Here is a 26,631-nt window from a genome sequence, read left to right as displayed (position 1 = left end):
GGATTAATAATAGCGGGTACAAATAATTCGAGTGACGCGTGAGTCGCGTGTACGACGTCGAGACGCGTGCGATTTGGTCTGTGTGTTGGTACCCGCCCTAATTTCGTCCTATTCGTTATACTAACTACATCCTTGCCCACGATATTTATCAGACTAGACTATATACGCAGGGGGAAAACCGGGCCCTAACCGTGTTCTGCCTTTGTATCTGAATGGTATTTTATGCTTATCTTCCATGCATCGGCACTAAATATTTTTCGTACTTCTATATCGCGGTACGCGTTCACTCGACCCTTGCAGCTAACCCAGACAAAAGGCAACAAACAATCTGATTAACGTCATCGACGCTGGACATACAGCATAAGTCAGAGAACAAAACCCTTGCGCTTTAGTCAGAGTGACCTAGTCAGCAAAGCGACATTTTTGACAGACGATCGTGCCACAATGTTAAAGTTCAATTTAGTCGACGGATGTAAACTTTATTGTCGGAAAGTACCTTCCGATTACTCCCGTTTATCATTCAACATCATTGAGCGAGCAGCATTCTCCATCAAACTAAAATCTACAACTTGGCCTGACTATGAGGCTTAAAGAACTTGTCCGCAATGTTCTTCCGCTGAATCTTGCCGGTCGCAGTCTTCGGCATCACTTCCGTAAAGTATATCTTCTTGGGAACTTTGAACTTGGCTACCCTTTCCGCCATAAAATCCTTAATCTCTTGTTCCGTAACATTATTCCTGCCATCGGCCTTCAACACAACTGCCGCCTGCACTTCTTGTCCGTACATCTCATCTGGCACCGCAAACGCAACTGCTTCCGCCACGGCTCCATGTTCAAGTAACACGCCGTCCAATTCGACTGGCGAAATCTTCTCGCCACTGCATCTTGTGAGCTTTTTTCCATTCAAAACTTTATGCGATACCTTACTTACCCACGATTAATCAGCTCCTTGATCCGTCCCGTGATAAACACAAATCCGTCTTCATCGATCTTGCCCTGATCTCCAGTCCTAAAATACCCGCTCTTGGTAAAGCTACTTTCGTTTGCAGCATTGTTATTGCGATACCCCTTTGTCACATTGCCACCCTTGACGCAGATCTCGCCTTCCTGTCCCACTGCAACTTCGTCGCCGTCCTGATCGAGAATCTTCATTGACACTGACCCTTGAGGCTTGCCAACACTCGAAGGCTTGCGCTTGCCAGGCGGTAACTCGTTCGATGTCATCTGGTGACTCGCTTGCTTTTGTCAGCATTCCAAGAAAGAAAAAAAATCAATTTTGTTGCAATGTTACCTTCCGTCATTGCGTACGCCTCGACCACAGGCGCATGCAACCGCTCCTCAAGTGACCGCATGGTGTTCGGCGCAAGTGCAGACGAACACGATCTGATGAATCTAATCTTCGGCAATGGCTCCGGCGCTGCCCCCTTGAGCAGGATCTGATGAATCGTCGGAACGGCAGTGTACCATGTCGCTTTGTACTCGACAAAATCATGCCAGAACGTTGACGCAGAGAACCTCCCCGGCACAATGACGGCCGCGAAGACCGCCAGCGGCGCAAGGAAACCGCAGAGCAGCCCGTGCACGTGAAAGAGTGGCATCACGAGTAGGCTTGTGTCGGATGCTGTGAGGTGGTAGGTTTGGATGATATTCCTGATAGATGTTGTCAAGTTTAGATGCGTTAATGGGACGACTTCGTATCGTTAGTAATACCTACTCAACATAAATCAGTTTATATCAACATACCCTTCGGGCGCCCAGTCGTGCCGCTAGTGTGCAAAACCAGCGCTACGTCGTCCGCCTTCGCATCCTGCACCTTCCCCTTCCATCCCGTCCCCATGACCTTCTTCCCATCGAGTCCAGACACGGTCACATCCTCCTGCCCAGCGGAAATCGTGAAAATATTAACATCACCACCTTCTACGAACTTCCCAATCTTCCCCGCCGCCTTAACAACAGCCTCATTTTCCTTTGCCGTCACAAACGCGACAGGACACTTTAAATCCTGTAAATAAAACTCAAACTCAGACTGCTTGAGCGCGGGATTCAGCGGCGCGGCAACAAACCCGGAATATGTGACCGCGAAGAACACAATGGCGAATTCGAGCGAGTTAGGGAGCGCGATTGCAACTGCGGATTGCGGCGACATCGCCAGCGACGAGAGGAACGACCGCACCGAGTTGACCTGTTTGTACAGCGACCTGAACGAGACACCTGCTGGCGATGCACCAGGCGTGATGATTGCCGTTGAGGACGAGAGTGGTGAAATTACTTCTTGGAGGGTCGCCATCGTCACTTTGTTTTTCGACTAGACGATTATGGACGCTGATAGTAGAGCGCCGGCTGCCAGCCACTGGCACTTAAGTATGGACAGGCGAGGACGCGTAGTTCATTAATTCGCGATTTCCGATCCGCCGCGGGGATCTTGGACTCCGCTTATCCTTGCAGCTCTTAACTAATCATCACACGCGAATCGCTCCACGCTGTAATCTTCAACGTTTCCCCTCTCTCCCCACATCTACGTCACTTAATAATCACAAGCCAGTCCGCACTTTCCGATAACTTTGATATTCAACCACCGCCTACGTTTAAACGCTCAACTGGACTGTCTGGACAAACATCGGAGCAAATTTTGCAGCGCCTGAGTAATTTCAGATCATAATCCTGGTCGACTGACAACTAGTGCTGATGACGTCACGAGGCGTAGATAACTCCCAATTGTCGGCGATGGAAAGGGCCGCGATTAGGGTACCTTTCTATAACTACGATTTTCTGTTCAGCACAAAATAATACCGGTCAGCGGAACTGAGTGGCAGTTATTTGAATGTTTGGCCTCGCTCGAACAGCAGCTACTATTGTTAGCGCATCCACCGTGGTCGAGGCTACCTCTGTGCCCTTATAATCCAGTATTTCACAGTCTCCGATTGCGTGGCCCAAAGTAAATCTGGGGCGATCGTTAAACTTTACGCTGCTATCGCTAAGATTGTTGCCGGCCTCGTCGCGGGAACACATCTTATTGTTATACCTCAAAATCGTCTGCCTAACAAACGGGGAATTCACCAGCAAAAACCATCCCATTTGATTGCAACCTGCCATTTACTCGAGAAGACCACCTGTTTTACAAGCCGCAAGCCGTTAAATCAGGTACAATCCTAGTATGCAAGGTCAGAAGCTCGCTCGTCGGGGGCCACGCGCCCAAGCCCCAAAACAGAGAACACAGTGATTGCGGTCCCTTGTTCCTCTCCACGTCGGGGGCCTAAATATTCACACATTGTCTGAGCCGGATGACAATACTTAATCGCGAGTCTAATTACTGAGATGAGGCGGCCGCCAGGACCCATTCCTCTCGGGAACAGCCGCTGGAAGCCACTCCCAAAGCGCACCTCTCCCTCGAATGAACTCCTCGATTGTCCTCGGCCACTTCTGACATTGTTATATGTCGCGTTCTCGCAGTCCAGAGGTTTGTACTGGTCGCATACTCCAGAACGGGCGGACACGGCATGCAGAAACCAAATTTGACATTGCAAATCGAACTCGATACCCCATCACTCAGCGTTCCGTACGGCGAGCGGCCGCCTAAAAATGACGCGGACCTCGTGAAAGCTCAGGAACCTGACGCGAATGGCGACGATGTGGTACTGAGGGGCAGAATCATTGCTTCCTCTTCAGACTTGGCCGATTTGGCCACGGTTACCACGGCTACTACTGCTACGGCCAGCAATAGAGCGCCGGCATTTGAGATCAAGGAAGCTCAGGTTTCGTTTACGACACGCACATTTCTTATCAATCCTGGGCTCGACAACAGATCGATTCTCGACGTGTATCACCAAACAATCACACTCTTCGCTACAGACTGCTCCAGTGCCGACCTAGCCCGGCAAAAGGCTCAGCTTGGTCCGATGTTCAACGATCTGTCATCCTCTCTGTTCACGTCAATCAGCATTCCCTTTAAGTTGTGCTTGCCAAAGTGGCTTCCACCGACCTTAGTCACTACCCACGCTAAAGTCTTGCACTCCGTCTCAGCAAAGATAAAGTACGCGTACTCCCAAAAGTCGATTTCCGCAGTAATCCTCGGTCGTACGCCTACAACTGTGCAGAAATCTCAGCGGGATGTACCGGTGCATTCCCGCGCGCCACTGTCAGTCTCGTCAACAGCGACCTGCTCGTTTACAAACGCAAAGACAAGCAAGCCCCGCGATTTTTATTGGAAAGTCCAAGTGCCAAGGTTCACTGCTGTGCGTTCGCATCTGGATCTGATTCTAAAGTTTACAATACTGCCAGGGGTTGCGCGGGAAATGATAAATACGGAAAATGTAAGCTTTGACATTGTGCAGGAGAAGACGCGGGTTTGGGACGTCCACGAGCAGTCGTCATGGAGTGTCATTGCTGGGAAGCGGGAGAACTCAGAGTCATTTCTCATTGGTGCTGCGAGGCGGAGCGAAAAATTTGTAAGCGCGATTTGTATCGTGCCTGACCTAAACGAGAGCTAACGATATCAGAAAGAGTATCTGCTGACTCCCCTGGAGGTGCCCTTCCAGCCTGCGCCTCCGCCTCCGCCATCGCCGCCATCACCACCCACGTCAAATCGGTCGCAGACACTGGTTTCTGAGACAGAAATATATTACGCACTGCGCATATGTTTGTCGCTGCGACAGGCTAGTGCAGCGCTACTGCCATCTTGCAACACGCCGTTTCTAAAGGTCGGCCATAAAGTCCGTGTCGCGGTCCAGCTCTCGAACTTGAAATCCAAGCAGAAGGAAATATGCACGATCATGGTCCCGGTTATTATCACAAACGACGGACCCACCTCGCTCAATACAGCTATTGCTACACCGCACACAACTCCGTGTAGTTCTCCGGAGCCAGAGTCGTGGTCTGAGGAGCTGCCGTCGTACGATGACGCCGTGTTCGAAAGTCAGACGATTCATGTCGTGGGACCCGTGACTAGATGGATCAATAGTTGGAGTAAAGAGCAGTCGACAAAATTGCCGTGCATGTCTGAAGAGTCCTTGCCTGACGATCTGCCATATTTGCAAACTTGAACAATTGAACCTGCACAGCATTTATGAATTTAGAATTGTGTATTTACAAAATGTTATATTACATAAAACTCTTCCTTCTATCCTATATATTTTTATTTACCCACTCGCCTCCTCCTCCTGCTTCTTCTTCTTCAGTGCCTCTTGATGCTGCTGATGCTGCAACATTCTCATCTTCAAAAACTGCGCAGTCTTGAGCCGCGTCGCCGCTAGCTCGCCAGATTCAATCGCTTGTTTCTTCTTTTCCTTCATTTCCTGCAACTCCTTCCTGAACGCAATCTTCGTGGCACTCAACGGCATTTCCGGCGGCGTGAGCCTCTGAATCTCATCCTCGGTTAAGTCAGGCTTACGATGTCGTGCGTATTTATTTCGCAATGAATCCAGTGCCGCTGCCGGCACCGGCGGCACAGCAAGAGACGTCACGAAAAACGTGCGATCCCGCGCGACATCGTAATCGGTCGCGAAATGCCCTGACGTAATTTCCTCTGCCGGATCCGGCCATGGAATTGCAATGCCAGGCGAATTAGCCACGTATCGTCGTCGCAACCGCTTCTTATACCTGTCATCATAATACTTCTCACCAAGCACGAGCTCATTCACGGCGACCTTGCGGAACTCACCGTCGGCGTCTGCGAGCGCGGTCACGAGACGGACGTCGTTGTGGTGGACGAGACCGGGGTAACTGGCCACGTATTTCGAGTTCTGGTCGCTCCAATACACGCGCGGTACGATTGATGTCTGGATTGGACCGACTTGTTCTATCGACAGGGCCGACCGGTCCTCGTGGATCGAAGTTATGCGCGAAATCTTGCCATAGTCTGAGCCTGGTTTCGTTATTTGCACCTGATGTTTGTTAATTCTCTATCTTCCAACATATTCCCACAATGGAAGAAAATTAGCGAACCAGATCGCCGACCATGTACAAGAAATCCCGAACGACGGGACCTTCCACATGCTGGCCAGTCATGAAAGACGGTGTCGCTGGCGACACTCGTGGCTTCTCGTTCACGGTTCTCTTCGCAGCAATAGCTTCCCGAACTTCCATTGCTCGGCGATGACGCATGTATGCCGAATATTTCGGGACTATTGCCCGCAGCCGGGTCGCCATTTGTAAGTTGTACCCTTTTGATGAATGTGAATGCAAGTTCCGTGTAGATGACCCCCTTGCTTGGCTGACGATGGCGCGGTCGGTCAGTTATGCGTTGACAATACGTCCGCGAAAGACTATTCTGCAGACTGCGAGTTAATGGTCTTTTGATGATAGAGTATCGAATAGTTATTCTCTATGCCAGCAAATTTGTCCCGATATCGTTGGTCAGATGTCTGTCATTGGGCTGCGTATACGCCATAAACGTGACATATTATCTGCACTTGATAAGGTTTAATCTGAAAACTTAATAATTATTGCATTACAACTCGTATTATTGCATCACAAAATTATAGAGCTTGCAACATATGTAAGTAGAGGATGCCTCGTTTTAAAAATATATACAAAATCCGAATGTAGGCCGTTTAATGAATAAACATGAGAATTATTATCCTTGCACGGGGCATTGGTGCACCAATTTCAGCACACTTTGGCAATCTCAACTCTAAATATGGTGGGAAAGTTGTTAGGTATTTGCAAGGTTGGAAACCTTCTCTGATTTCATGTGCAACTCCGAACGTAATCCCGACATCTTCGTCTCCAGAAGGTCGCACGAACCCAGCCCTCTTTTGCATTTTACATATCCAATGCAGACGGTTTTTAATAATAATTGTTAATAGGGGTTGATTGTTTAATTAAAGGATTGTGAAGAAGACTGACAGGAGATTGTAATCTTGAATAGTCGATAGTACCTTGATCTGTGACGAAATCAAGTGCGCAAAAAGTTGACTACAGGGACCCCAGCTAACAATGAGTACTGCCGCAGTCTCAACAACCAGCAATTCCAGCATGAAGCGCAGGCGCGGCTCCGAATTTATCGACCATGACCATGACGACGAGACAAACACGACCTGGCCAACACAGGGAGTCGTGGACATCGACAAGAACACCAATATCGAAGCAACGACAAATATGGAGATGGCCAAATCAAAGGAGTATTTGAAATACAAACCGGCTGGATTTGATATTAACCCGCCGCCAACCAATCGGCCCGTCAGGATTTATGCGGATGGTGTTTTTGATTTGTTTCATTTGGGGTGAGTTGGCTCTTCGATGACGACAGGCGGTGCGCAGAGATTAATTGAAGTAGACACATGCGACAGCTCGAGCAAGCCAAGAAAGCATTTCCAGAGGTATATTTGATTTGCGGCATCCCTAGCGACGAGGAAACCCATCGCCATAAAGGTCTGACGGTCTTGACTGATCGTCAACGTGCCGAGACACTCCGCCACTGTCGCTGGGTGGACGAAATCATCGAAAACGGACCGTGGGTCGTCACGCCGGAGTTCATAGAAAAGCATAAAATCGATTACGTTGCCCATGACGATATACCGTACGCCGGAGCCGGCGGCACAGCCGATATTTACCGGCCGATCAAAGAGTCAGGAAAATTTCTTGTCACGCAGCGCACGGAGGGTATTAGCACGTCTTATATTATTACGAAGATTATCCGAGATTACGATAAATATCTCATTCGCAACTTCTCACGCGGAGTCACGAGACAGGAATTGAACGTGTCATGGTTGAAGAAGAACGAACTCGATTTCAAGAGACATATCGCAGACTTCAGGGATTCCTTGAAACACAACATCTCGTCCACTAAATTAGAGCTTAATAAGTATTTGAGTACTGGGAATGGACGCGATGACGGCGATGACAACGCCTCCGTTGCTAGCGCGTCGAGTAGTATTGCGCGGAATCTGGGATTACTACGAAAACGGCGACGCGTGGAGCAATCGTCGCCGAATGCGGTCAAGACAAATGATTCGACACCGAATACGTCACCAACGTTAAATGCGACAGTTACGTCTATCACGGAAGAGAGCGACAGCGAAGATGACGATGAGAATGATGATAATAAGCTGTTGCTGGGGTTACCTATGTTTCTCAACGGGGTAAAGACTTGGATGGCGAATCGCAAGAGTAATGGTAGCGGGAATACCGATAGGGATGAGGCGAGTGTAGGAGCGTCGCCTTCAATGTCTCCAATTCTATCACCGGAGACGGAGAAAGACGAGCAATGAGAATTGCTGGAAGATCGTCTAGTTGCTGTGGCTGAGGGCATTATGGTTTAGTTGTTTAGCAAGAGGCGCAATGTACGATCATGTAACAAATTTGATGCATTATGATGCATCTATATGGCACCCAATCACAATTCAAACAGACCGTATATAGACAAGAATCACACTAACGCCTACCCAACACATTGCTAGTATCCCTCGTTTTACACCTGGTACGGCTTCTCGTTCCACAAATCCCGACTTTGTCCTTCCAGGATTTTCATCGACTCAACGACTTTATCAAGTTTTTCCATAACGGTGTCAACAATCTGCTGGACATGATCAAAATGATCCTCATTGAAAATTTTCGATGACTTTGCAAATGAAATATCTTGGTCATTCACTTCCCACAGCTTCCCCTGATCAGCGACTAAATCGATCACGTCTTCACCTTTCTCCATTGTGGTCGCCAGCTCTATTTGTCTATGCTGAAGATTCTCCAACGCATTCACGTGCACCTGACCAAAAAAATTGCCTTCAATGTCAACCTGTTCCGCTACTTCCTCAATATCTTCCATGATGTCCAGATCTGCCCACATCGCATCGTGCGAATCAACTATAGGCCGCGCCGTTGGAAGCATTGTTGTACCAGAGAGTTGTTCCGCTTGAGTAACCAGGTCGCTCTGTGAGAAATAAGGCGGGAAATAAGATCCGTATGACCGCTTTCCCAACTGTGTATCTACAATTGCTGCTTGTGTCGGGGATTGACCGTAAACGCCGCCCCCGCCAGACAATGTAGAGTTTGTCGTCGCCGTCGACTGGCGATTTTGCAAATAAGAACGACCGGCGACAAAACCTCCGGACGGAGACGATGGTGTCTGTTGTTGCTGATGGTATCGAGCGGGTACGTACTTCAAGGATGGCGACGATGCAGAGACCGGACCAGTACTGCTGGTTGCATGATACGCGCCAGCTGTGGATGCCATGCCGCCGCCAACGGCGGCCGATCGCCCAGATGGCGACCTGAGGCTCGGCGTGGACCCTGCTATGCCCGCTTGTGGGGAGTCTTTTGGTGAGGCGTTTGGAGAGGATCCGACGTAAGAGTAGCGCGCTGGCCTGGTGTTTTGTTCGTATAAAACTGATGGAGTCGAGGTGCCCCTGGTGAATTGCGGCGACGGACGTAGTTTAGACGACATAGAAACTGGCTGGCCTGTGGGTTTAAACCTCTCACGGACGCGAGCTGTTGTGTCTGCTGTGTCTGACATTTTGTCTGTTAATTACAAAGCTATCGATCTCATAAGCAAGTTTGAAGCTGGTTAAGGCGTCAAATACATGCGCATGTCGACTTTATGACGAACTAGCTGAGGGGCGCCCTTGCTATTGCGCTTACGCCACAACCACGAACACGTCTTGTGCACCGAACTTGAACTTTACCTTCGGACTTTAGAGGTCATCGCGAGTTTTCTTCAGAACTTGATCTAATCCAACCACATTCATCAACAACCATCTATCGACACGCAGTCCGGCCATCGTACTACGCCATGTCCAACTTGCCACCTGGCTGGAATGGTCCTCCTCCAGGGTCACTTCCCCCGCCTCCCCCTCCTCCTGGCGGGGGCAACGCCCTACCACCACCACCTCCCCCACCATCATCAATCCCTCCGCCACCACCACCACCATCATCCTCTGCACCACCACCACCTCCTCCACCTTCCACACCATCTGCATTCCGCGCGCCAATGGATTCCGCGCTCCCGAAGCTTAACGAGCGGAAGCGCAAGTGGCATCAGCTTCAAAAGCAAAAGTTCGGTGAAAAGCGCTCGACCACGTCGTTCGTGCAGGTCCAGAAATCCGACATGCCGCCTGAACATCTACGCAAGATCATGCATGATCACGGCGACATGTCATCGAAGAAGTTTGCGGCGGATAAGCGTGCATATCTTGGTGCACTGAAGTACATGCCTCATGCAGTTATCAAGTTGCTGGAAAACATGCCGCAGCCATGGGAGCAGGTGCGAGAGGTGAAGGTGCTTTATCACATTACAGGTGCTATCACGTTCGTGAACGAAATTCCGCGAGTTATTGAGCCGGTGTATACGGCGCAGTGGGCAACCATGTGGATCATGATGCGACGCGAGAAACGAGATCGACGACATTTCAAACGCATGCGATTCCCACCGTTCGATGACGAAGAACCCCCCATTTCGTGGTCGGAAAATATTGAAGATGTCGAGCCGTTGGAATCAATTCAAATGGAATTAGACGAAGCAGAAGATGCGCCGGTGTACGAGTGGTTCTATGACCACAGACCACTGATTGATGAGAAGGTCCATGTACCTGGTCCGTCGTATCGAAAGTGGACATTGGATTTGCCGCAGATGGCAACATTGCATCGACTTGCACATGCATTACTGTCCGATATCACGGATTCGAATTATTTTTATATGTTCGATAAGAAGTCATTCTTCACCGCAAAGGCGCTGAACGTAGCGATTCCAGGCGGTCCCAAGTTCGAGAAGTTGTACAAAGACGTCGATCCTAACGACGAAGATTTCGGTGAATTCAATGCGATCGATAGAATCATCTTTCGGGCTCCAATCAGAACCGAGTATCGTATCGCCTTCCCACATTTGTATAACTCGTTGCCGCGATCCGTTGAAATTGATTGGTATTGCGATCCGCAGACGGTGTACGTGCGAACCGACGATCCAGATTTGCCCGCATACTATTTCAACTCGAGCCTTGCTCCAATCTCGCTGCGAACTGTGCAGGTCGAAAGAGAGCATACACATGAGGAAGACGTCTTTGGAGATAACGAGGAAGATGAGGAATTCGAATTACCAGTCAATGTGGAGCCATTCTTTGAGAACGAGGAACTGTATACCGACAACACTGCCGGCGCAATAGCCTTGTGGTGGGCGCCGTATCCCTTTAATCGCCACAGTGGTCGAATGGTTCGTGCTCAGGATGTCGCGTTAATCAAGCATTGGTATCTCGAACATCCTCCTGCAGGTTATCCCGTCAAAGTCCGTGTCTCGTACCAGAAGTTGCTGAAGTCGTACGTCTTGAACGCTTTACGGACCAAGAAGCCTAGCAATCAACGCAAGCAGTATTTGTTCCGCAATTTGAAGAACACGAAATTTTTTCAGCAGACGACCATCGATTGGGTGGAAGCTGGCCTGCAATTGTGCAGACAGGGTTTCAATATGTTGAACTTGCTCATCCACCGAAAAGGTCTTACATATCTACATCTTGATTTCAATTTCAACTTGAAACCAACAAAAACGCTCACTACAAAGGAACGAAAGAGATCCCGGTTCGGTAATGCGTTCCATCTCATGCGTGAAATTCTGCGTGTTACGAAGTTGCTAGTTGATGCGCAGGTTCAGTACCGTCTGGGCAACGTCGACGCGTTCCAACTTGCCGATGGTATCCACTACACGCTAAACCATCTCGGTCAGTTGACGGGTATCTACCGGTATAAGTACAAAGTTATGCATCAGATTCGGGCCTGCAAGGATCTTAAACACGTTATCTACTACCGCTTCAATTCCGTCATTGGTAAAGGTCCAGGTGCTGGGTTCTGGCAGCCGTCATGGCGGGTTTGGCTTTTTTTCTTGCGGGGTATCATTCCGCTACTAGAGCGCTGGCTGGGTAACCTCCTTGCCCGTCAGTTCGAAGGTCGTCACTCGAAGGGTGTAGCGAAGACAGTCACGAAGCAACGTGTCGAATCATACTATGATCTTGAACTGCGAGCGTCGGTCATGCACGACATCCTCGACATGATTCCCGAGGGCCTGAAGCAGAACAAAGCCAAGACTATTTTGCAGCACTTGAGTGAGGCGTGGCGATGCTGGAAGGCTAACATTCCCTGGAAGGTCCCTGGTCTGCCCGCGCCTATCGAAGGCATCATTTTGCGTTACGTCAAGGCTAAGGCTGATGGCTGGATTTCTGTCGCGCATTACAATCGTGAGCGTATTCGCCGTGGTGCGACTGTAGACAAAACAGTCGCCAAAAAGAATCTTGGCCGACTCACACGCCTTTGGTTGAAGGCGGAACAAGAGCGTCAGCATAATTTCTTGAAGGACGGTCCATATATCACTCCTGAAGAAGGTGTCGCCATGTTGACTACGACCGTGCATTGGCTCGAGAGCCGACGATTTGCTCAGATTCCCTTCCCGCCGGTCAATTATAAGCATGATACAAAGTTGCTGGTGTTAGCGCTTGAACGCTTGAAGGAAGCTTATTCGGTTAAAGGCAGGCTTAATCAGTCACAGCGTGAGGAATTAGCATTGATTGAGCAGGCTTATGACAATCCGCATGAATTTCTTAATCGCATCAAGACGTTCTTGCTTACTCAGCGTGCGTTCAAGGAGGTCGGAATTGATATGATGGACCATTACAGCCATATTACACCGGTTATTGACATCGACCCGCTAGAGAAGATCACGGACGCATATCTCGATCAGTATCTCTGGTATGAAGCTGACAAGAGACGATTGTTCCCTAGCTGGATTAAGCCCAGCGACGCCGAAGTACCACCGCTACTCGTATACAAGTGGTGTCAAGGTATCAACAATTTGACGGATGTTTGGGATGTTAGTGAAGGTCAGTGCAACGTAATGATCGAGACGTCACTTAGCAAGTTGGCGGAGAAGACAGATCTGACAGTGTTGAATCGACTGTTGAGATTGATCGTGGATCCTAGTATTGCAGATTATATCACGTAAGTCTACTTGATTTTTGAGCTGTCATTTGGCGGCAGATGCTAACTCCTAGATAGGGCTAAGAACAACATCAACCTCACGTACAAGGACATGAATCACATCAATAATTATGGTATGCTTCGTGGTCTCCAGTTTTCGTCATTCGTCTTCCAGTATTACGGTCTAGTTGTCGATCTTCTTTTTCTGGGCCTTCAACGTGCATCAGACCTTGCCGGCCCTCCACAGATGCCAAACGAGTTTTTGCAATTCAAAGACGTGGAGACTGAGACGAGACATCCTATTCGGTTGTATTCGCGGTATATTGACCGGGTGCACATTTTCTTCCGACTGTCGGCCGATGAAGCGCGTGAACTCATCCAACGTTTCTTGACCGAACAACCTGATCCAAATTTCGAGAATGTCGTCGGCTACAATAATAAGAAGTGCTGGCCACGTGACAGCCGTATGAGGTTGATGCGCCACGACGTTAATCTGGGTCGCGCTGTATTCTGGGAACTGAAAAATCGATTACCGCGATCAATCACGACGATCGAGTGGGAGGATACGTTTGCGTCCGTGTATAGTAGGGACAATCCAAACTTGTTGTTTTCGATGTGTGGATTTGAAGTTCGAATTTTACCGAAAATCAGGTCAGAGGCGACAGAGATGGCAGTGAAGGATAGTGTCTGGAATTTGGTCAATGAGTCTACGAAAGAGAGAACGGCATATGCATTCTTGCGCGTCACTGAGGATGACATCCAGAAGTTCAACAATCGCATTAGGCAAATCCTAATGTCATCTGGCTCAACAACATTTACCAAGATTGCTAATAAGTGGAATACCGCTTTGATTGCGTTATTTACGTATTACCGGGAGGCGGCAATTTCTACAGAGCAGCTTCTTGATATACTAGTTAAGTGCGAGACCAAGATTCAGACTCGTGTCAAGATCGGACTAAACTCGAAGATGCCATCGCGTTTCCCACCTGCGGTGTTTTATACACCAAAGGAATTAGGTGGTCTTGGTATGCTCAGTGCCTCGCATATCCTGATTCCGACTTCGGATCTCAGATGGTCGAAACAGACAGATACTGGTATTACGCATTTCCGAGCCGGTATGAGTCATGATGAGGATCAGCTTATTCCGAACATCTTCCGATATCTCACAACCTGGGAGTCGGAGTTCATCGATTCGCAGCGTGTCTGGGCGGAATATGCCTTGAAGCGACAGGAAGCCAGCCAACAGAATAGGCGCTTGACACTTGAAGATCTTGAGGATAGTTGGGATCGTGGTTTGCCTCGGATCAACACGTTGTTCCAGAAGGACCGGCATACTCTTGCATACGATAAGGGCCACAGAGTGCGCACAGAGTTCAAGCAGTATTCGATAGCCAAGTCGAACCCGTTCTGGTGGACAAGTCAGCGCCATGACGGCAAGCTTTGGAACCTGAACGCATATAGAACTGATGTCATCCAGGCGCTAGGTGGTATTGAGACGATCCTTGAGCACACCCTTTTCAAGGCTACAGGTTTCCCAAGCTGGGAAGGTCTCTTCTGGGAGAAGGCGTCTGGTTTCGAGGACTCAATGAAATTTAAGAAGCTTACCATCGCACAGCGATCCGGTCTTAATCAGATTCCCAATCGACGATTTACGCTTTGGTGGTCGCCAACTATCAATCGAGCAAACGTTTATGTCGGTTTCTTAGTGCAGCTTGATTTGACTGGTATCTTTTTGCACGGCAAGATCCCAACTCTGAAGATCTCGTTGATTCAGATTTTCCGAGCGCATTTGTGGCAGAAGATCCATGAGAGCGTTGTCTTTGATTTATGCCAGGTTCTCGATCAAGAAATCGAAGTTTTACAGATCGAGAGCGTTCAGAAGGAAACCATACATCCTCGAAAGTCTTACAAGATGAACTCGTCTTGCGCAGATATTCTACTATTCAGCTCCTACAGGTGGAGCGTGTCCAAGCCATCGCTTCTCCATGACAGCAAGGACGACGTTGGCGCTGCAACTGCGAATAAGTTCTGGATTGATGTCCAACTGCGATACGGTGACTACGACTCGCACGATATCTCGCGATACACCCGTGCCAAGTTCTTGGATTATACTACGGATAGTACGAGTATTTATCCGTCGCCAACGGGTGTAATGGTCGGCATCGACCTGGCATACAACATCTATGACGCGTATGGTAATTGGTTTCCCGGTCTGAAGCCACTAATGCAGCAGGCCTTGTCGAAGATCATGAAGTCGAATCCTGCTCTGTATGTCTTGCGCGAGCGTATCCGCAAGGGTCTGCAATTGTACTCTTCAGAGCCGCAGGAGGCGTACTTGAACTCGCAGAATTATAGTGAACTCTTTAGCAATCAGAGTAAGTGTCTTCCTTCTAATCTCGGTGAAGCAGCGTTGACATACCTCTAGTCCAATTTTTCGTCGACGACAGTAACGTCTATCGCGTGACAATACATAAAACTTTCGAGGGTAACTTGACCACGAAGCCAATCAATGGTGCGATCTTCATCTTCAATCCTCGTACAGGGCAACTCTTCCTAAAGATCATTCACACCTCTGTGTGGGCCGGTCAGAAGCGTCTCGGTCAGTTGGCAAAGTGGAAGACTGCAGAAGAAGTTGCAGCCCTCATCAGATCTCTGCCTGTCGAAGAGCAGCCTAAGCAGTTGATTGTCACTCGCAAGGGCATTCTAGATCCTCTGGAAGTCCACTTGCTTGACTTCCCGAACATCTCAATTCGACCATCAGAATTACAGCTCCCATTCCAGGCAGCTATGAAAATTGAGAAACTAGCTGACTTGATCTTGAAGGCAACTGAGCCGCAGATGGTATTGTTTAACTTGTATGATGACTGGTTAAAGACTATCTCGTCATACACTGCATTCTCCCGTCTGATCTTAATTTTGCGTGCGCTTCACGTGAACATCGACAAGGCAAAGGTTATCCTGCGACCGGATAAGTCCGTTGTGACGCTGGATCACCATATCTGGCCGTCATTTACAGATGAAGAGTGGATCAAGGTCGAGGTTCAGCTCCGCGATCTGATTCTGAATGATTATAGCAAGAAGAATAACGTCAACGTTGCATCACTCACTCAGCACGAAATTCGGGATTTGATTCTCGGACAGGAAATCAAAGCTCCGTCGCAGCGTCGCCAGGAAATCGCGGAAATCGAAGCGCAACAAGAGGAGCAGTCGCAGCTCACTGCAGTCAAGACGAAGACTCAGAACGTACATGGTGACGAGATTTATGTTGTGACCACGAGTAATTACGAGCAGCAGACCTTCGCTTCCAAGACCGAGTGGCGTACACGGGCAATATCGACTGCCAATTTACATCTTAGGGCGAAGAATATTTATGTTTCGTCGGATGACATTAAGGACGATGATGACCAGTTCACGTATGTCATGCCGAAGAACATTCTCAAGAAATTCATTCAAATTGCGGACTTGCGTGCGCAGATCGCAGGTTTCTTGTACGGTGTGTCGCCACTTGACAATAAGCAGGTTAAGGAAATCCGATGTATTGTAATGGTCCCTCAGCTTGGAAACAACCAGTCTGTGCAGTTGCCGCATCACTTACCGGAGCACGAATTTTTATTGAAGGACCTAGAACCGCTGGGGTGGATTCATACACAGGTCCAGGAGTTGACCGCCATGTCGCCCATTGATGTTACGACGCATGCGCGTATCATCAAGGAGCATCCTGAGGAATGGTATGATAGGACTGTTACAATGACAGTCTCCTTTACGCCGGGTTCAGTCTCGTTGGCCGCTTATACTTTGAAATCTGAAGGAATTGAATGGGGCGCGCAAAACAAAGATCTTGTATCGACTACGCCACAGGGCTACTCTCCCACCTTTGGCATGAAGAGTCAGCTGCTGTTGACCGACAAAGTCATGGGCTTCTTCTTAGTACCGGTAAGTTATCCTCATGGTATATTTGTGTAGGTGAGTCACGATCTAATGGAAGTAACAGGAAACTGGATTCTGGAATAATGCATTTGTTGGCGCCGGATGGAATCCAAATGCGAGATATGATTTGAAGCTAGACACGCCTCTGCCGTTCTATCATGAGATTCACAGACCGGTGCACTTTACTTCGTTTAATGGTGAGACTTTCAATGTTGTTGAAAAAATCTCGAATGATATACTGACTTCCTTTTTAGAAATGGAGAACGACGACATGGAGATTGAGAGGTCGGATGTGTTTGCGTAGTTGGAGTAACAAAGTTTGAATATTTTGATTTGGACTATGGAAATTGTATGCTGGGAAAGAAAACAAAGATATATTTATTTGTATTTATGTTCTCCAGTTTTTGTGATAGGTGTTGAAATGTATAATTATGTAGTTTGAGTTCCTACCGTGGCATTCACATTGAGTCGGCGCTGTGTAAATTTTTAGCGATTCATGGGGCTTCTACCAACCATTCCGCTTTGGGTCTAGTATAACGGACAGCTTGGTATGAGAGCTTAAGGTACGTTGAATCCTGTTAGGCCGATTATCGGAATGGTTTGCAGAAGGTCCATGAATCTCGCTTTTAAGGATGCGGCTATTGTAATTGGGATACTGTAGGGACGTGTCTGAGCATTAGCAATTTGCCCCTGAATTACAGGATGGTCGGGTCGACATGTCCTTCACTCTTTATCACAAGGATAATTGAGATGTAAAGGACAGGCCGAGACTACGAGGTTCATGGTTCCTGCTATTGATGTTGTTGAAAATGGCCCCTACTAACGTTACGAGAGATGAGGTAATCTGAGGCAGACAGGGTGCAGAATGAACCGTGGTCCGGCAAGTAGATGTCAATTTTATCGCACAGAAAATAAATACTTGGATTGGTGGAAATTGCATCATAAATCACAAATATTTGAGGTGCCACACACACCCATTAAGTATACTCAGTACTCCGGAGACAGTCAACATGAGCCGCTCCGCGTGCGGCCTGATTAGGAGGCTGGCTTAGGGCACCATTATTCCATTCCGAGAAGTCCAATTGCGGATCTATCGTGGCAAAGTAGGCATTAATAACATCGACACGCGCCATTAAATCAACACGAATATTCACAGGTGAAATTATATATGTGCACGACATAGGCTGTGATGGCGAGGTCAACACGACAGATACAGGTTCCACGGGCAATTACGCCGCAGACCACGGGTTGGGCTGTCGCCGCGTCTAAGCAGAAGGCGCCGCTGGCATCTCGAATGCTGCGAAGCGGACAATGTCACTGGCTGTCTACTATCAATGTGAAAGACAAGGTAAGCACTTCCATATACGGCCAATGGATATTTTTGTTAAGATCAGCCAGATATCCGCCCGATACTTGTTCCGTGAAGCAGCGATAATCGACGGGAAGGACTACCCTTCCACAATGCATTTCCAAGTCTACGACCCCGCTACGCAAGCACAGATAGGCATATGTCCTGACCTGACATCGAGACAGGTTGATGAGGCGATTGCAGCTGCATATAAAGCATTCGACTCGTTCCGACGTACAACGCCGTTCGAGAGGGCCAAGTTACTTAGGGAGTGGAGAGATCTCGTGATGGAGAGCCAGGAAGATTTGGCGACGATGATAACGCTCGAAAACGGCAAGCCGATCGCAGAGGCAAAAGGCGAGGTAGCGTACGCTGCTAGTTTCATGGACTGGTTCGCTGGTGAAGCGCCGCGTGCTTATGGTGATGTAATTGCACCGTCGGTTGCAGGTAATCGCGCGATTACAATTAAGCAGCCCGTAGGTGTTTGTGGAATTATCACGCCGTGGAATTTCCCTGCTGCAATGATTACACGGAAAGTTTCGGCCGCCATTGCGGCGGGGTGTACGGTCGTTATTAAGCCGGATTCCGAGACGCCATTTACGGCGATCGCGTTGGCGAAGTTGGCCAAGATCGCGGGAATACCCGACGGTGTAGTAAACGTGGTTACGACTAAGTCGTACTTAAAAGAAGTCGGAGAGAAATTGTGTACCGATGAGCGTATTAAGAAGGTCTCATTCACGGGATCTACCAACGTTGGTAAACTGTTAATGGGCCAATCGAGTTCGACACTGAAGAAATTGTCGTTCGAGTTAGGTGGTAACGCACCGTTTATCGTGTTTCCAGATACACCGGTCGCAGAGGCCGTAAATGCCGCTGTTAGTTGCAAGTTTAGAGGGTCCGGTCAGACATGTGTTTGCGCAAACCGGTTGTTTGTACATGAGAGTATTTATGACGAGTTCTGTGAATTGTTGGCAGAGAAGGTTAGTGGGTTTAAGATTGGGAACGGGCTGGAGGAGGGTGTAACTCATGGTCCTTTGATCCACGATCGTGCGATTGAAAAAGTCGAGGCTCATGTTGATGATGCGGTCAAGCACGGTGGAAAGGTTTTAGTTGGTGGAAAACGGGCGACGGAAATTGGCAAGTACTTCTATTATCCGACGGTGATCAGGGATGCCAAGCCACGGATACGGATCATGAAGGAGGAAACGTTTGGTCCGGTTGCTGCTGTCTTCAAGTTTGCTAGCGAGGAGGAAGTCATTGCGCTTGCAAATAATGTCGAGGTCGGCCTTGCGAGCTATGTCATGACGAATGATATAAACCGTGCCTTCCGAGTTGCTGAGCAGTTGGAGTATGGCATGGTTGGTGTCAACACAGGTATCATCAGTGACTGCGCAACACCGTTTGGCGGCGTCAAGCTCTCCGGGTTTGGGAGGGAGGGATCGAAGTATGGCATTGAAGGTACGTTGTTCCGAGGCGCTTTTGTGGCTATACAATTGCTAAGTGATATAGAATACTTGAATATCAAAGCCATTACTTTCGGGAAGGTCGGTGCACCTTATTAGGCAGCACAGCTGAATTGGAAGTGGTGTGAAAATGATTATCATTATAACCGTTACGACGCCAAGAAAAAGGGAAAAATATACTCCAATTCTTTGAAAATATATGTACGAAAATTCAAATATCGTGAAGTCATGTCAAACTTAATCCTGCCGTAATAAAAACACCTACCTGTATCTAACCGGCTTGCCTCTTTAAATAATTTTCCTAGTATCCGAAGAAAACAATATGAACAAACAATCCTGAAATCCTTTGTGCTCAAATAAATAGTTGAGTTAATAAACCTCTGCATATAAAACGATGCCGATTGAGACATCCACATGTAGAGAAAAAGCAGATAACACCGCGCAAAAATGAATATGTACAGAAAGTTAAGACGCATTGCCCTAATGTACTCCAATTCAAAGAAGACAACGATAGCAATAATAAAAATGACTACTCGGCTCGCTTCCGTCCGCCGACCTTAAGGCTCTTGACTCGCTTGAGTAACTTAGCGCCGTTCTCGTCTTTGGCAGATGGACTTGTTGGCGAAAGGGTGTGACTAGTAAATGACACTGTAGTACCAGGAGAAGACGCCTGGTGGAGCATCCCAGAAGATGTTGTCGTAACAGCTAGTGTTTTGCCGCCACTGCCTATATCAGTTGGGCTATCTTCTTCCAAAATGACCTCCCCAGTTGACTCTTTCCTTCCGTCAGCACTGACACTTCTCGATGGACTGAATGCATTGGCAGCTGCGACATTAATGGGTTGTAAATGCGACTGAGCATAGTCTCTCTCCTTCGTGTTATTTATGCCGATAATCTTCTGAACTATGGACTTCTTTCGGGTTAATCCTGCACCAGCTGGTTCTAGCGTAGCACCACCTCCAAGCCTGCTGAAGTCAATCACGCTAGCCTCACTATCTTTCTCCCTCATCCTTTGCTGCATGATCGCAGCTCTGCTGGCCGGTGCACCCTCCAAAAATGTAGAAGAGCCAAGTCCGAGAGAGATAATTCCGTGTACAGGATCGGCTTTCAAGACAGGGTCAAAGCGTAAGGCATCGCTACCATTCACGCCGTCACCAGTGTGTCTCGGCGCGCCATTTGCCTTCGTGTTAGTCATCAAATGTCGAGGAGCACCGACCGCGTTATTTTCAGAGTCAACGGGGAACGCAAGCATGGGGGCCTTTTTCTTGTTTACATTTCGGTGGGGATTGCACGCATCGAACGGGCCGTCATGGTGGAAGCCTGTACCGAATATACCAGTGACATCAAGCTTGTCAATTTTATCGAGCGCGCCGTTTTGCTTCTTCGACGACGATGATGACTTTGAAGTAGGCGACGACGACTTCGCGTGGTGATGGTGATGTAGTTTCGGTGCAATTGTCGTCGACTTGCCTGTGTGGGATCGTGACTTGTGATGCGAGATTTCGTCGTCGTCGCGTCGCGACGATCTGTCACTCGTCAAACTTGGCCCACTGTCCTGAACCTGGGGCGTGCTCAACGCATGTCGATGACTATGTTTTGAACTGTAAGCAACAGAAGGTGGAGTGGCAAATGGATCTTCCTCCTTAGTGTCAGACGGCCGTCGTCGTCTCTCGGGATGGTGTCGCGACTGTAGAGCATTGTGTGCCCGATGCCTGGTGGGCAGTGGCGATTCGCGGGGCCGGTTATCACGATCCAGGGGCATGTAGGCCTCGATGATCGCGTGCGAATCAAAGGTAGACGATTCTGAATTGCGCTGCGCTTTTGCTAAAAGTTGACTGTTAATTTCGCGCGGCCATGTATGGAGAATGAATAGGGGGACTCACCTTTATCCGATAAGTGGAAGTCACCATCTAGGTTCTGACGACGACTAGACCGGGGAGGAGGTGGTGGAGGTGGTGGACGCATGGTATGCATATCATCTTCTTCCCTGACAGACAGATTGACAAATAAATCCGGAAGTGGCCTAAGTGGTGAAGTTAGTTGGTTTTTGGCATACGCCGGATCCGGCGGGGTAAACAAGGATAACCAACCGTATATTCTCATGGGACGAGTCCGAAGTGGATCTCCGCAAGAGGACGCTTTCGCGGCTGGAATTGCCCGGAATCGAGTCGTCGAGAACGTCGAGAAATGGGTTCTTTGAATTGAAGGATGGCGCGCGCAAGGCGACGGGGGGCGCGGAGTGGGACGGGCTCATAGGAAGCGGGGCAGGGTCGAATGAGTCCTTATAGAGTGCGTGAGGCAATACCGCAGCGCGGAACGGATTGTTGGACGCGAAGGCCATGGCAGCGGCGGACGCAGAGACACTTTTGAGCGGATCGAGGAAGATAGCGGCAAAGCGAGTGCTGGCAAGGTGGGCGATGAAGTCGGCTCGGCAGGAGGTTAGATGAAGATACAGACAACGGAGACCGCAAGGGACACGAGCACAGGGGTTTGCTAATCTCTGTTACCCGGCGTGCGCGCAGTTAAACACTAATTCTGCGCGCCACGCGCCCCATACGCGGAGGTTTCCAATGCGCGATCGTTTGTGCGGATGAGCCGTATGCGCAACACCGCCAACCTATGCCGAGCGGTGTCACCCTTAAACGCACGTGAGTAGTCTGTGACTGCTATCTAAGGCAAAGCAGAACTCGGTACAAAGCCCTAACATATAAACCCTATCTATTTCTTGTACTATGTGTGTGCATTAGCGAGACCGCGAGCCCACATGCTGAGCGCGGCAAGCCGCCCGCGTGAGCGCTCTCTCAGAGTTGGTGCTGTTGTGAACAGTTAGAACGCTCCTCTGCCATACCATCGCATTCTGCACACTACTACCCAGAGGACAGTCGTAGCCGCCATGTCTGTCGCCTCCACGGTAGGTATTATTCTTTGTGATTGCGTAATGTTGTTTGATCCGGCATCGGGGCGGACTGAGGTCCGCTTCAGGTGTGCAGCGAGTAGTCCATGGGAATTCGTTTGGCTAATTTTTTTGTAGAACAAGTTCAGCTTACTAGGTACGTTCCGATGCCTGGATCTTGGCGATTTTTATGACGATATGAAGGATTGGCTTAAAGAGAAGGAATTAACACTCAAAAAATTTGGTGAACTGGAAGGCAAGCGGTCGAGAAAGTGGGACCAACCGTGTGTGACCTTGTTACTTGGATCTGAATGAAGCAGATCAAGAACAATCCACTATACACAGCGCCTGTATATATCGTCGGAATGTTTTGAAATTAATTTGCGAGCTGTTAATTTATGTTTCCGAATGTTTATCTCTAACGTCAATCTAGCTGACGACATAGAGGACCCAGATATAGCCCCATCCCAGCCTCCCCCACCCCCCAAGGAAGTCATCAAGCAGTCCACGTCATCCAAAAAGACCGACCAACCACCCAAGACCGCTCGTCCCGAGAATGCGCGCCCTAATCGTGGTCCACGCAATTTGAACGAGGAGGCCGCACGCGACAAGAATGCCGGCCGTGTAGCCAACCGCTCGCGTCCTACAGATCCCGATGCTCCTCGAGGAGGACGAGGTGGTCGAGGCCGTGGCCTTGGCCGTGGTGGTTCTCGAAGACAATTTGACCGTCACTCAGGTGCTCTCCCGTGAGTAGCCATTTTATTTGCGAAATGTGAAGCGATTGCTGACTGTGCCATAGTGACTCTGAAAAGCAAGTAGCGGAGTCATGGGGATCGCCAGCCACTGAGTGGAAAGATGAGCAGGCTTCTAAGGCTGACATTTCTCAGGAGTTTGTTGAGGTCAAGGCCGAGGATGTTGCTGACACCGGCACTACTACCAATGGTGCAGCCGAGGTTATTGTGGAGGATTCCACTCCAGCGACTGAGGAGGACCACTCGAAGACTTTGGAGGAGTACCTCGAGGAGCTCCACGCCAAGAGCGCTGAGCTCGGCCCCAAGTTGCCTCTGCGCAAGCCCAACGAGGGTGAGGACCCAAGCACGTGGGGCACAGTTGTATCCAAGGAAGCCGAGGAGGAGGACAGCCCGTACATTACCGGCTTGAAGCCCAAGTCGAAGGAGACCAAGGTTAAGGTCAAGAAAGAGAAGATTGTAGTTGAGATTGAGCCACGATTCGCCGATCCTTCCGCCTCGCGACGTGGACGTGGCGGTCCCCGAGGTGGCCGAGGGGGTGAGAGGGGCGGTGAGCGGGGAGGTCGCGGTGGTCGGGGAAGAGGTCGTGGAGGTCGTGGTTCTTCCACCACACCGGTTGCAGCATCCGCGCCGGCCGTCAACCTCACCAACTTGTCCGACTTCCCGTCGTTGTCGTGATTTTGCTTGGTTCGCGCTCATGCTCCATTGTCTTAGCATCGCAGCTCACTGTCAACCTCCACCACACCCTTCGATCAACAGCACCTCACCTTCCATCAGGAAATAAAATTGGAGAAAAAGGGAATGGACGTACATTTTCAACGGCTGTTGAAAAAAATGGAAACAAAAAGTTTATGTTTTATGTTAAAACATGTAATCTCATGTTGTGTACGTTTATATTCTGGCACTTTGTAATTTTTTGTGATCCATAGTGGCTTCTCTTATTTTACTCTCTTCGATTATTTGTTTACAATTTATTTATACTGCTAGTGCGTCCAAGTTGTACGCTCATGACTGAGTGACATGATAATGAGGCGTGACATTCATTCTAATCCGCGTATTCACGACAGATCGATTTCATATGCAATTAAAAATGCAATGATAAAAGACCAGTCTCCTACCATTCCATGTCAACGAGGTATTTCACGAAATTCAAAGTAACTCTAAATATGAAGCTTGTACACACAATTATCTTGCAGTACAACCGCGTTTCCCGCACTCTATCCATCAGCTGCACGTCATACATACCGAGCCTTGCCAAACCACCATTTCCACTTCCTCACAGCCAATAGCGACAAGTTCATGGACCAACGCGGACACAAAAAACGATAATCTCAAAGCGTGCACTTTCGAGTGCGAGGCGTGGGACAGCGGGCTGTAGACGAGTCGCCAGAGGAATTGACGTACGGAAAGGTTCCACATCCGGGCAACGTCAGACTGGTCGACCGCGCTCCAAAAGTCTGCGTAGAGAGTAATCTATCTCAGAATCTTGTTATTTCTTCACAAATATTGTGGACAAGTTCCCATATTATGACGAAAGCGATGCAGCAGGATGTCACAATTGGGCACATTAATTGCATCGTGGTGGATAGAGGTAATTGAGTTGTAGTCACTCGGGAGTGAGGCTTGGAGATGGCAGACTGGGCTTGGGCGATTACTAGCAATACAGAGAATTTGACTTGGAGGTAGAAGATGACGATGGAGGTAATGAGGCCCAAGATGCGTTTGATGACGACCGGATGCCGGATGCGCGGCACGCGGGATATTCCAGTTCACAGCAAACTGAGGGGATGAGTGGTATTGCCGGTGGCAACATTCGCAATCTCGCGTTACTGAGTGGAGAGGTCAATTTAAACGTAAGTTGTTCACAGAGATCGGACAGAGATAGGGAAGTTTCGGTAGTTGTTGATAAATGCCGCTCAGGTAGTCGTTGTAGAAACAGTGCGAATCGATTTCACGAGATGCACGACTGTGGACAGAATAAAGTAGATTGAGTGCGGCCATGGTCAGTCTATAATTGTCAGCCTGAGATTAGGAAATTCCAAAAGCTGATTAGAGTACCTTGCGATATGGACTCTCCGAACATAAGCACCGTTCAAGCATATCCCAAACATGATGCCACATACCCAGATACACTTGAAACGGCAATTGCCAACTCAAACACGAAAACGTTATACTACTCAAGTCGGTCTCAGCGGCAACTAACTCTTGCATCCTCGTCATTGAAAGTCGAATCAGCTTTAGCTCTAACACCGCATCTCCGTCGGTCCATCTGTTTACTAATAGCTGCATAAACATTGGCACCAACATGACCAGAATCCGACGTAAAATCTTGAGAAATCGGTGCACTCGATCGCCTAGGTTTGAATCCGTTCGATGTCTCGTTTCCGCCAGGCAGAGGCTGTGTAATGCAAATGTCTTCATTGTAGGAACCGAATATAGACGGACTGATCATAAGTTCAATTGCAGGGTATTGACTCGGATTTGGCTGTGGTATAGTGTGGTTGTGTCTAACACATCCCATTCGAGCGGTACTATGTCCAGCAGTTCGTGAAGTAGTATGGAAAAGTACGACAGATATAATGCCATGCAAATTTATGCGATTATGCGCTCGAAGCTCACACTGCCAAAGGGTTGTGGACGATGCTAGAGAATAGATATCAGGCAAGGAAGAAGGCACCAACAGGATGGCACCTATGCATGTATACTGACAAATCAGAGACAAGACGGGAATCAAAGTGCGAGTTGTAAGGAATTGCACGAATGTGTACCATCATTCGGATGCGAAATATTCGTAGAGTGACGATAAGTAACTCAACGCATGTGTCAATAAGCTTGACCAACAACTGAAGACGCTTATTCCCAAAATTATTACTGCACCATGATTAGCTTTCACAACTGGCCGGACTAGATCTGCGCGATATATTCGAGCGACTATCGATGACTATCGCTGACCACAACCGTTTTTAGCCCAAGCTGTGAACTGTGAACTGTGAACTGTGAACTGTGAACTATAAGAACTGGTAGCCGTGGGTGGCGCGGGGTATAAGCATCGGATCCCATTCTGAAACGGAATTTGTTCTAAAAATCAAAACCAATTAGCAGCGTAGTATAATTAGTAGTGTGTGGAAATTAGATTCTCAAGTCTGGAACCAGATATTGTATTTAACTATAGCAAAAGTATGCCTGAAGCTGCGCAACTCACGAATACATCCACCAAGATAGATTTATATTTTGACGGAACTTAATATATTGATACGCAATGGTTGATCTCACAATGATTTGTATGGGAGCTCACTGTTATTTGCAGTATTATTCGTTAGCCATATATACTGAGCACTTAACCTAACCCTATTGCAGTATATA

General features: G+C 48.6%; 10 protein-coding genes across 10 annotated transcripts; 5 read left to right on the top strand and 5 right to left on the bottom strand.

Annotated features, from left to right (window-relative positions):
• Positions 1-340: 340 nt before the first annotated feature.
• On the bottom strand, positions 341-2,680 carry V1513DRAFT_444897 (uncharacterized protein). The gene is made up of 4 exons (XM_066898028.1): positions 1,744-2,680; positions 1,292-1,690; positions 932-1,235; positions 341-878 (listed from the first exon to the last, which is right to left on the bottom strand). The coding sequence occupies exons 1-4, from the start codon at positions 2,285-2,287 to the stop codon at positions 563-565; spliced, it is 1,563 nt and encodes a 520-aa protein (XP_066753472.1). The 5' UTR covers positions 2,288-2,680; the 3' UTR covers positions 341-562.
• Positions 2,681-3,295: 615 nt separating this feature from the next.
• V1513DRAFT_67414 (uncharacterized protein) lies at positions 3,296-5,247 on the top strand. Its single transcript, XM_066900580.1, has 2 exons — positions 3,296-4,445; positions 4,497-5,247. Exons 1-2 carry the CDS (start codon positions 3,498-3,500, stop codon positions 5,037-5,039), a joined length of 1,491 nt encoding a protein of 496 aa, XP_066753471.1. The 5' UTR covers positions 3,296-3,497; the 3' UTR covers positions 5,040-5,247.
• On the bottom strand, positions 4,804-6,312 carry V1513DRAFT_399943 (uncharacterized protein). Its single transcript, XM_066895470.1, has 2 exons — positions 5,941-6,312; positions 4,804-5,879 (listed from the first exon to the last, which is right to left on the bottom strand). Exons 1-2 carry the CDS (start codon positions 6,142-6,144, stop codon positions 5,136-5,138), a joined length of 948 nt encoding a protein of 315 aa, XP_066753470.1. The 5' UTR covers positions 6,145-6,312; the 3' UTR covers positions 4,804-5,135.
• Positions 6,313-6,628: 316 nt separating this feature from the next.
• On the top strand, positions 6,629-8,377 carry V1513DRAFT_444892 (choline-phosphate cytidylyltransferase). Its single transcript, XM_066898027.1, has 2 exons — positions 6,629-7,220; positions 7,274-8,377. The coding sequence occupies exons 1-2, from the start codon at positions 6,934-6,936 to the stop codon at positions 8,205-8,207; spliced, it is 1,221 nt and encodes a 406-aa protein (XP_066753469.1). The 5' UTR covers positions 6,629-6,933; the 3' UTR covers positions 8,208-8,377.
• Positions 8,287-9,498, bottom strand: V1513DRAFT_444890 (uncharacterized protein). The gene has a single exon (XM_066898026.1). The coding sequence runs from the start codon at positions 9,446-9,448 to the stop codon at positions 8,408-8,410; it is 1,041 nt and encodes a 346-aa protein (XP_066753468.1). The 5' UTR covers positions 9,449-9,498; the 3' UTR covers positions 8,287-8,407.
• A 139-nt stretch (positions 9,499-9,637) lies between these two features.
• V1513DRAFT_464436 (NUC071 domain-containing protein) lies at positions 9,638-17,272 on the top strand. The gene is made up of 5 exons (XM_066900000.1): positions 9,638-12,909; positions 12,967-15,263; positions 15,314-16,821; positions 16,880-17,012; positions 17,070-17,272. The coding sequence occupies exons 1-5, from the start codon at positions 9,725-9,727 to the stop codon at positions 17,117-17,119; spliced, it is 7,173 nt and encodes a 2,390-aa protein (XP_066753467.1). The 5' UTR covers positions 9,638-9,724; the 3' UTR covers positions 17,120-17,272.
• A 532-nt stretch (positions 17,273-17,804) lies between these two features.
• On the top strand, positions 17,805-19,855 carry V1513DRAFT_464435 (aldehyde dehydrogenase domain-containing protein). The gene is made up of 3 exons (XM_066899999.1): positions 17,805-18,163; positions 18,214-19,621; positions 19,673-19,855. Exons 1-3 carry the CDS (start codon positions 18,005-18,007, stop codon positions 19,723-19,725), a joined length of 1,620 nt encoding a protein of 539 aa, XP_066753466.1. The 5' UTR covers positions 17,805-18,004; the 3' UTR covers positions 19,726-19,855.
• On the bottom strand, positions 19,752-22,115 carry V1513DRAFT_414843 (Pal1 cell morphology protein-domain-containing protein). Its single transcript, XM_066895798.1, has 3 exons — positions 21,717-22,115; positions 21,510-21,649; positions 19,752-21,450 (listed from the first exon to the last, which is right to left on the bottom strand). The coding sequence occupies exons 1-3, from the start codon at positions 21,965-21,967 to the stop codon at positions 20,156-20,158; spliced, it is 1,686 nt and encodes a 561-aa protein (XP_066753465.1). The 5' UTR covers positions 21,968-22,115; the 3' UTR covers positions 19,752-20,155.
• An 812-nt stretch (positions 22,116-22,927) lies between these two features.
• On the top strand, positions 22,928-23,946 carry V1513DRAFT_379430 (uncharacterized protein; the record flags this gene model as incomplete). Its single annotated transcript, XM_066895012.1, has 2 exons — positions 22,928-23,265; positions 23,319-23,946. The coding sequence occupies 2 exons, from the start codon at positions 22,928-22,930 to the stop codon at positions 23,944-23,946; spliced, it is 966 nt and encodes a 321-aa protein (XP_066753464.1).
• Positions 23,947-24,953: 1,007 nt separating this feature from the next.
• Positions 24,954-25,982, bottom strand: V1513DRAFT_67116 (uncharacterized protein). Its single transcript, XM_066900579.1, has 2 exons — positions 25,327-25,982; positions 24,954-25,276 (listed from the first exon to the last, which is right to left on the bottom strand). Exons 1-2 carry the CDS (start codon positions 25,687-25,689, stop codon positions 25,220-25,222), a joined length of 420 nt encoding a protein of 139 aa, XP_066753463.1. The 5' UTR covers positions 25,690-25,982; the 3' UTR covers positions 24,954-25,219.
• Between the last annotated feature and the right edge of the window lie 649 nt (positions 25,983-26,631).

Source organism: Lipomyces chichibuensis (assembly GCF_038497645.1).
Source record: "Lipomyces chichibuensis strain CBS 12929 unplaced genomic scaffold V1513scaffold_16, whole genome shotgun sequence".
NCBI classification, from domain to species: Eukaryota; Fungi; Ascomycota; class Lipomycetes; order Lipomycetales; family Lipomycetaceae; genus Lipomyces; species Lipomyces chichibuensis.
This window is presented reverse-complemented; position numbering and strand designations above follow the sequence as displayed.